Source organism: Babylonia areolata, chromosome 10 (genome assembly GCF_041734735.1).
Source record: "Babylonia areolata isolate BAREFJ2019XMU chromosome 10, ASM4173473v1, whole genome shotgun sequence".
Taxonomy (NCBI): Eukaryota; Metazoa; Mollusca; class Gastropoda; order Neogastropoda; family Buccinidae; genus Babylonia; species Babylonia areolata.
The window spans coordinates 19,744,773-19,755,301 of NC_134885.1; the positions used below are offsets into that span (position 1 = coordinate 19,744,773).

Below are 10,529 nucleotides of genomic sequence, written 5' to 3' on the forward strand. Positions count from 1 at the left end.
GAATGTTTCAGCTTTACATCTCCTACCATTCCCTATCTTTAAATTCAAAGAATTGCTGAAACAGCATCAGATAATACAGGGTACCAATCTATATCTGTACTGTTAATTTCCTACATATCTTAATGAGTGGTTAGTGTATGTGTGTATGTGGAAGGGTGTGAAGGCGCAGAGGAAGAGTTGTTTGTTTAGGACAATAATACTTGCCACATTAGAAAAAACAAACGTCTGCAGACAATATCCTCACCCCAACCCCCCCCCCCCACCCCCCCACAACTTAATTCCTAGACCATCTAAAATGGTCACATTCAGTTCAGTGAATTAACACTTTCCACAACACCAAAAAAAAAAAAAAAAAGTCCAGGTCATCCAAAGGCAGTCACTCTCAAAGCAGTGGCCACCTCTCTCGGCGACAGATGAGTGATGATAGATGAAGGGCCCGAAGGAAGGGAGGGGACTCAGCTGCCCTATGTGTAGTACTCTTTGTAGTCTCCCCTGGAGGGGTAGGGGGACTTCTCCTGGTTGCGGGCCATGTCGTAGACGATGTCGTCAGGCTGGGGCACGTACAAGTTGTTCAGCACGTGGATCAGAATGATCACCACTACCAAGCAGATCAGCTGGCAAAAACATCAACAACAAGAGATTAACAAGCAGTCAAGTGTGTGCTATGTGCATGCCTGTGTGTGTGTGTGTGTGTCCGTCTGCCTGTTTTCGTAAAGTGCTTAGAATCCTATTTGGTGTTCAGGTGCTATATAAATTCACATTATTATTTTTATCATTATTGATTACTGGATTCCCACAGATGTCACCAAAGAAAAATCCAGATTTTTTCCAGACCAGACTGAAAATTATCCACACCTAACACAAAACCAAACTGAATACATAAAAAAAATTCTGTTTTTTGAAAGTCTGCTACACTGCTGATGAAAGAGAGAAATCGATAACCCTGAATCTACGTCAGATTTTCATTACTTTCTGAGTGGTCGTTTTTGGGGTTTTTTTGTTTGTTTTTTAATGATGTTAAATCGTACTGGTCAAAAGTTTTACCAAAATTTCAAGACTTTCCCAGAGCCTGAAGGTAAAAACATAGTTTTCCAAGATGTTTCCAGTCCTGGAAATGGTTCTGTGTAGACAGAGGAACATGAATGAAACGGAAAGCAAAAGATTTACTCTCTGTGGCTGTAGGTAATATTAGCCATGTGATGCAAGGTTTTACTGCAACAATAAACTATCTACATCTCTACATAAGCAGGCATCATTAACATCAGAAACATCAATTTTTAGACAAGTGGCATTATCTGATATGCTTAACAAGTTTACATACAAACTAAACTTCTAAAATTGCTGATACTACTTGTGTAACAAATTTTTATTTCCTTCAAAAGATTTTCTTAAATCAAATTTCAAACTTTACCTCTGAAGAGCATTCACAGAGAACTGTGACAGCACCTGAAAGCATTTCAATATTCCATCGGTTCTTTTTCTTTTTTTTTCCCCCCTCTAATTACAGCAAATACACAAACCATGTCATAAACTGACCTGGAAAACACCCAAAGCGATGGCAACTCCCGCCACTACCAGGATGGCAATATCAAAGAACTTGAGCAGGGCCGCTGTACACCCCTGAAATGCAGCAACGCCATCAGTTTTATCGTCATCAAATTAACTTTTAAGTAACGCCATCAGATAGTTTTATCGTCATCAAATTAACTTTTAAGTATAGTATAAGAATTGTTGATTCCCACTTCTGCCTGTGTACAGGTGAGAAAGAAAAAGTATGTTAAAAAAAAGTATGCTAAACAGTTAGCTTAAAACCAGTAACTTTTGACGGTAAAGGATGTTCCAAAAGATGAGAAAGTGACACATTTAGCGCAACCTACATTACCATCAAAAGTCTTACCAAAATATTCTTTTCTTCTAGATGTTCAATTGTGACAATCATTCACAACTTCAAAAGCATCCTGTTGAACAACAGTCCATAAAATAAAATACTACATCAAAGAATATAGTCTCTCCAGAGAGACTCCACACCATATTGTAAGCTTTAAACATGCTGACTTACGACGTCAGCAAACAAGTGCTTTGCTCTGCATGGCTCATTTATTCATTTGAGAATTAGTTTCAACACTTTGGTTACAGATCATGTGTGAACGTTTACTACCCTTGTTTGCCGCAAACCGCTTTTGCAGGAATATACCTCTTCTGTGATCTACGTTTCTAATGTGCACTCACTCACACACACTTCAGATATAAATGTACACACACATACACATGCAAATGTACACACACATACACACAGACAGAGACACACACTCACACTCTGATTCTATTTTTTTCTTCCAGGGCTCCCAGAGAGGAAAATAAAAAATCATTGAAATAATAGGTCGGCATTCTCCCCTAGAAAAATTTTGAAATTCACATTTAAAATGGAGCAATCTGATGTTAATCTGAGCAAATCTATAGCACTTTACTGCTATTATCAGAAATCTACAATTCACAGAGCACCTCCAATCTTACATTTACTGGGATGGAAAAGGCACTGATACATACCAACACTTCTCAGTTTTCAACTTCACAGCTTCAGTAGTGTCTCACAGTAACAATATTCCTAGTTATCACTCGCTGACAAACTTTTTTTTCACTGAAAGGAAATTTTCTTCCTAAAATTAAGTTTAATTACACATACTTACCGTGACCCACTAGTGCAGACTCTGGCAGGGGTCTCATTCCTGTCCTGTGCAAACTACTACCCACCTATGCGGAGAAAACGAAAGTAGCTACGGCAGAGAACCTCCCGAAGTAGGTTACCTCCCTTGTGCATCCCTGACTGGTGCCCTCTTTTTTTAATCTATTTTTCACGGATATCTGCGAATTGCAGAATCTCACTGTTACTTTTCACAGAAATTGCAAATTCACGGAAAAAGGGGGGCCCTGCCTTCTTCTACCTCCAACCCCTCTTTTTCTTTCTTTCGATTTTTTTTTAATTTTTTTTTAATTTCAAATATCAGTTTGTGTTGTACATGTACTGATTGTTCTTTTGATCTTAAACAGACAAAACCTAGGGAAGACAACCACGCACACTCAGATGAAGGGAAAGAGAAAGGAATGGATTCAGACAGAGGGGGAGAGACCGAGAGAGAGGGCCCTATCCCTCTCTTGAAGCAAGTCCCAACGCCTTACTTGTCCATGCAAGTCGGCATTTCTCTCGTCACTGTCTTCAGCTGTCCAGAATGGGCACAGTATGTCTGGGTTTTTATCATTCAGGATGTATTCCTTGCAGCACGAAGCTGGAGCCTTGCCCTTCCGACCAGCTTTGTCTTCAAAGAACCAGTTGGACTTCGCGTAGTCCTCTGCGTCGTCTCCTCCGCAACACTGAAACTGAAGACAGATCCGTCTTTCTTTTATAAACTCTTTTGAATGGTCTGTTGTCTACACACATGGAAACTATCAAAAAGAGCATGAGAGAGAGACAGCGTGTATATGCATGTGAGCATAAACTGTAAAACTGTATGCTGAAGTGTGTGTGCATTTTCATGCTTGTATCTTTGTGTGTAAGGCTTATTTAATCATTATTACTTTTTTTTAAGATTATCATATGTCAACACCTACATCAATAGAAACAAAAAGATAATTCCTTTTTTTTTTAATTTGAAATTTGTATTTATAACACATAATAGCGATTGATACAAGTCATGCACTGATGAAGAGAAAGATAGCTCTCTCTCTCTCTCTCTCTCTCTCTCTCTCTATATATATATATATATATATATATATATATATATATATATATATATATATATATATCAAAGAGCTACCAAGCTTCCTGGCTTGTTACATTTGTTAATATTAACATCATGTTTGAAAAAAAAAGGGGGTGTGGTGGAGAGCTAGAGCAGCAGAATGGCAGAGGAAAGGGAAGTCATGCTAACCTCTGATTGTATCATATCCACATGGAGCATCTCCTCTCCCCCTGCAGAGTCAGAGGTGTAGTTGCGCAGGACGATGTTGCGAAGAACGTCGTTGTTTTTTACATCGGCCCGCAGCTGCCCAATGTAAGTCAGACACTCTCATATGGACAATATTCATACATTCATGCATCAAATGCATGCACAACGCAGCTGAGTATATGGGCATGTGTCAGTGTGGACAAGCAAATACATTCATGAAAGACATATTAACAAAAGTGCATATACTGTTGGACGAACACACATACACACACACATTCAGATACATATGATAAATATTGCATGAAAGGATAAAGTCAATGACACCATCAAATGTTAAAGTCCATGATCATTTTCACAGATGCAATGACACGCATTCAGCGTATATATGCAATATGCACACAGGCACACACATGCCTACACATATCACATTCAATGTTTCCAAAAAATAACTAAATAAATAAACAAATTAAAAACACCATTTACATCATGCTTGTACAGAACCAAACTCAAACAGAAACATTTTACGTAATGTTTCGTCATTTCATCATTAGCTCTGTCCATAGAATGTAATTTAATCTCATGTGACAATGCAGTTTTACCCTTCTGTTTATACATCATATGCTTCTTTTTCTCTGAAAACAGCTATTACAATTAATATGAGTCATCTGAAAATATGTTTAGTTTCTTTTTCAATTTAATGAGGGGTTTTTTCCCCCCTCTGAAAACATCAACTTTACACTTACCTCAAACCTGAAGAGAAATCCATACACAGATCCAGCCACTGTCAGTCCAAATGCCAACAAGAGTGCAATTAGGTACTGAAACAACCACAATGAAGGTCCAATTAGCCAGCATGGCAACAGGGCATAATTTCATGTTGCAGGGAAAGAGGTAGGAGAGGCAGTCTTTTCAATAAATAATCAAGGTTTCTCAAAGTCAAACCTTATCTGTGGTTTGTGTGTTTGCCTAAGTGTGTGTGTGTGTGTGTGTGTGTGTGTGTGTGTGTGTGTGTGTGTGTGTCTATATATGTCTGTGTCTTTGTGTGTGTCTGTGCGTCTGTGTATCTGTCTTTGCCTGACTGTAACTGTTAGTTATGATGATCAACAGCCTACCCTCTCACAATTTCTAACTTTTTTTTTACAAATATTATTCTTGTTATTGTCTAAATGAAAAACACTCCCCAGCACCAAATTGACGCTCCCAGTCACAGAATTTGGTTTATGTCAAAACAACACGGTCAAGGGTTGAAGTTTAGTCGATATACTGCTGTACAGGAAAGTCGGCTGCAACTGTCAAACTTTGTCATAATGTAAAAAAATAAAAAATTAAAATAAAAAATAAAAAAGTCCATTTAACATGAACCTGGATAATAAATAAATTTTCCTAAGGCGGTGAACTGTCTAATCTACTGAAGTCATCAATGGCAGCAAAAGAGTCAGCTAGTTTTCAGCCATAATATTTTCAACGTTTACCAGGGAAACACACACATGCACTCGCACTAACACACACACAACCCATTCCACCACCACTATAATTACACAAACACACTGACACTAAAATATCCCCTCACCACAACCAAGGCACACTTGACAGTTCGAATTCCGCCAATCAGTCCGCACAGCGAGAAGAGGATGATCAGGGAGACATCCGCCTGAGCCATGTAAACCAGGAGGCTGAAGTGGCCAAAGGAGATGACATCCAAGTCCAGGTACTCCCTTGTCCACCTGTACATTCGCAGCCACAGCAGCACCCCGAACACTGCGCCTCCCAGGATCTGCAGGGCACAGAGCAGTTATTGGGTTTTTTTTTCTGATCTGCTAAAGTTTGGCCTTTTTTTCTTTTCTTTTTTTTCTCTCTTGTTTATTACTGATTTTCCTTTCCAACTTCCAAAAAAAAATTAACTATCACATCATACATGGATGCCAGTACGATATTTCTTGGTGAAAAGATTAATGTTGTTTTTAACTTGATTCATTTCCACCCTATCAGTTTGTGAAAAGATCAATATTGTTTTTAACTTTTATTCATTCCCACCAATACTTGTGTATAGAAAACAATTTCCAAATACAAGCTCACAGAATGAATATGTTTGAAATATGTGTAAATAAAAAGAAGAACATGAAATACACCGTTATAAAATGCTCTCAAATAGGACTTGTCTTCAACAGGTAAATAAAAATGAAACAAATCAAGAAACGAGCCTGTGGTAAAAGGCAGATTTTAAATCAGGTGCAGACATTACAAATTAGCAAATTAACTGTATGCCCCCAACTCAACCCCTCAAAAAAATTTTTTTCATCTTCAAGACCTCTGAAAATTCCAGCACAGGTGCTGCTGAGATTCAAAAGGATTTTCAGCAACTTGTAATTTATAAAACAATATACATACATCATGCATGAAAAAATATACAGTTTAACCTCAACTGAAAGGGATTTACCTTTAGTTTAAGCCAAACTGACAGAGAGTTACTGAACTGATGAAATAACCAACAGCAGCGCAAGAATGGACCTGCACTGATCAAGTACATAAACTCTTGCTCTTCTTATTGCAAGTGTTATGTAATGCACAAAATCAGTCACTACATTAAAAGTCAATTATATTTCAAAACATCCATTGTTGTTCTTAAACCATTTAACAAACTACGGATGATGGGCCATGATCGAGGCCTTACTGTTTACTACTGTTTCAGACGAAGGAGCCCCAATCAAGGCTTTAGAAAGTTTTGAATTTTAAGAGGGCACCTTTCCACTCTCTGATGCAACTAATAAATGCAACGTGTGTTGCTGTGCTCATGATCAGAAGAGTTATTTTCCAGACAACTGGTCCATGTGAACAGTACTTGTTAACAATGGCAAATGACCCAGTTTCTTCTCAGTCACAAGGCACACAACAGAATTAGACAATGGGGCCCTATCGAGACTATATAACATTCTGAATTCAATCTGGATTAATTTACAGTGTGTGCAAATATCTAACAAAAAATATGGGTACTTTCATCATTCCACTGGATGATAGCATCAGGGAGGAAGTTTTATGTTTTGTCCCCAACTATCTCTTGAAGTTACTGATCGGTTTGCAAGTTTTCAGTTCATTACATATTTACTGACCTTTGTTTTTTGGCAATTTTATTTCTTACCCATACAAATGGGCCATCTGTGAGGAAAGTCAGGGGAGCTAACTGGCAGTACGAAGTGAGTTAAGCAGTTAAAACCATTCAACTTACACATAGGATATTATGTTTTTGTTTTCAAGATACAACTTTAATGAAAATCAAATTCAAAAGACAAAATATGATCATTCATTTGAACCCAAAATTGAATTTCATCCCCATCCTTTTTACTTCAGTTCTTTTTTCTTTTCTTTTTTTTCCATTAGTTTCAATCATCAACAATCATCAACAATAGTGCCACAATATAACTATTTTCCAATAACTGACTTACTAAGGCTTCAGACTGATGATGTGCCCATGCCATTGAAACAATTTCCACTATTGACTTGTGCCTCAGTTTCTCAGAATACTTTCTCTGGAGACAAAATGGCAAGAGCATCTTATTTGCTCAGAGTTTAAGTTTCAGTCTTTGAAACTCTTTGACTGGCCTGGGACCTTTGCTTTTTGGCCCCTCAGTTTCAGAAGTATGGGGTCATGTGGCACCTGGTTTTCCCGCAGCAGTGTGAAGCTCTGATAATCGTATTATTGTGATTCTGTAAGTTAATGGCTTTTAATTTTTGTGTGTACTTTCATCAGCTTGCCTAAGATCCTCTCCATGCATATTCACATACTGCATACCTAGAATCACTGCAGCCAGCATTTTGTCCCCCTCTACGTAAGCAAAAACTTAAAAATGAGGAAATATATCTGGTTCAATCACTCATTTAATTTTCACTAAACTGGATAAAAATCTGCCAAATAGTATAGTGCTGATTTAAACAAATATAACTAGAAATATATGTCAATTTTATTCTACAAGAGAATTGACACACACTGACACAGTGATGCATGCTTGTGCACAGTGATGTTTTTGAAACACAAATATGTGCAACACGAAACACTCACATATGAATACATCTGTGTATACTATCCATACGTAATCATTATACGCTTCACAGCATCGCTAGCAGACAATCACACTGGCCTATAGATCTACCACGTTAGCTCAAGTTCTGCGCACTGCAAGCACTGAAGCATACTTGATGTTGATCAGCTTCAGGCACTTTTGAGCACGTCATTGCATGCACAAGCACAATTTACGTACTAAAAATATGGTGCTTCCTGAAAATAAAAGGGGCAAAGGACACATAAATAACACAGCACAATCACGCTAATCTGTATCCACAGATTTATCCAAATTTCAGTTTTCCCAACTCGTGAAGTTCGGGTTCGATGATCAAAAATCAATGCGTAAAAATCCCTGCAAAATTGCAGTCCACCACACAAACCACGCAAAAACCATGAAATCATTTACCCATAAGATCACTAGGAAGATGCTCAGGTTGCATTTGAGTAAGAAAAGCTTCTGATCTGTCCTCATCCTGCTTTGCTTGAGACGATCAAACCCAGTAGACGACACTCGTCTGCAAGCACCTCGCCGCCGCCGCCGACTTTGTTTTGGAGCTCACTTCCGTGTGACCTCAATACTGCAGATGGCGCCATTGTGGCCGCTATTTCCGGTGTCTGATGAAAACCGAAACTAGGGCAGAGCAGCAGATATCGGCGAAAGTATTAACTTACTTTAGGTTCTTTTTCAGTACAGAATAACCTTCTCCTCCTCCTTCTTCTTCTGTTCTCCTTCTCTCTCTTGCTTTTGCTGTGCTTGATGAGCATCAGTGCAACCGCGAACCAGATCAAGACAATAACATGACATTGGAAGCAAAAACTCAGTTCTGGTGTTGCAACGGCAGTTGCTGGTTGACCCAGTTTTCTTTTCCCCTATTGAGGGAGATTGAGAACCAGGAGACTGTAGCTCATTTTATCAAAATTCCTGGAGAAATCCAAAGCAAACAAGTCCCACGAACGTCCATAGAGCCGTACGTTGGTCTCACATCACATGAGTGTATGTAATGGGAACCAGCCGTTGATATGAAATGATGCAGCAAGAGGACGTTGTGCTGTTTATACATTGACCATGACAGTTCTGTTGAGGATGCGTTAAGCTGAGGATGCGTTAAGCGGAGACCTCTTCAAGGAGGAAAGCCGATAGTTCTTGAACTGAAAATTTAATTCTCCCTTCTTCAGTCAAATAGACTGACACAGGCCGGCTCATTAATTTCTCTCCAGACGGAACCATTCCCAGACTGATGACGTCAGGAAAAAAACACGGTTTTGAACTCCATCATATGCTTACGTCATGGTAAGATTTTTCAGGCGTGACCGGGTCCTACCTGTTGTTCAGTGTGCTGTACGCTCAAATGTACGACAGACTACCGCACAATCGATCAACTGTCATCCTCCGCTTCACAGATGCCTCTCTTGTCAGTGAGTGCTGCTCAAAGTTCCCATGCAGCCATCACCGCAGTTGCATGACTCATTGACGTCAAAGGAAATGAAGCGAAAAGCCTTGTCAAGGAGCCCCGAATCTAAATGAACCTCCACATATATACAGTAGCAGCATCAACTGTAATTATCCTTATCTTAAGCTATTATCCTTTATCAAATGCATTGTTCCAAATTATGTGGTCATTTTGCCACAGTCCACTTCTCCTACCGTGACATTTCCATGATTTTTTTTAGAGTCTAATTTGCTGTTAGCAGATTGATGAGGACGCTTCCAAGAGAGTCATTCCATGCAGATTGGAAGGGGGGTCCAGGAACGCTCAGTCACGCAGTGTAGCTCAACAACTGAGAAAATTGTTGCAACGGGAATAAGCAGACATGTGGTATTCTGTGTATGTTGAATCAGAACAGTCCCAGGCCCTTGTGAATAAGAACACTCTCTGCAAGGCTGCTTTGCGCAATCTTGGGGGAGGGTAAATTTCTGGACTGGTTTGTCATGACCTCCTCAGTTCCTGACTACAAGGTGGACATAAGGGAATAGAAGGGTTCCCAGACAGCAGAGCCAAATGGGTCTCACATGTTTAACCAAATGGGCCCCACTTGGGCTAAAACAGGTGTGCCCCACTAAGGTTTGCAATGGGGTTTCCAAGTGGGGCCAACATGGATTTCTGCTGGGATCCCAGTGGGCAATCCCATATTTGTGATCTACAGCCCATCAAAAACCCATCTCAGATGGGCTTACCACATGAAAACTGTCTTATCTGTATCTTGTGTGTATGTATGCGTGGATGGTTGGTGTTGTTATCATGTGCTACCATTCAAATTGCACAGACACTTGGTAATAGTTACACCGGTTTAATCCACCATCTTGATCCAGATATATCGTCACGCTTGCTGTGACCTTTGACTCTTTATAGTAATTATTTCCCTTGTATTACTATCTAGGTACAGACACGACAAAAACCATCTGGGGTCTGGTGGTATTTTGATGGGCTGCCCCATGTCCTTATAGTATTTTGATGGGCTATCCCACGTCTCCACTGGTATTTTGATGGGCTGTCCCATGTCCCCAGTGATATTTTGTTGGGCTGTCC

At 39.5% G+C, this 10,529-nt stretch overlaps 1 protein-coding gene across 1 annotated transcript; it reads right to left on the reverse strand.

Moving 5' to 3' along the window:
• Positions 1 to 354: 354 nt before the first annotated feature.
• On the reverse strand, positions 355 to 8,527 carry LOC143286484 (tetraspanin-6-like). The gene is made up of 7 exons (XM_076594060.1): positions 8,408 to 8,527; positions 5,515 to 5,718; positions 4,688 to 4,762; positions 3,927 to 4,040; positions 3,178 to 3,375; positions 1,537 to 1,620; positions 355 to 614 (listed from the first exon to the last, which is right to left on the reverse strand). Exons 1-7 carry the CDS (start codon positions 8,471 to 8,473, stop codon positions 465 to 467), a joined length of 891 nt encoding a protein of 296 aa, XP_076450175.1. The 5' UTR covers positions 8,474 to 8,527; the 3' UTR covers positions 355 to 464.
• Positions 8,528 to 10,529: the final 2,002 nt, after the last annotated feature.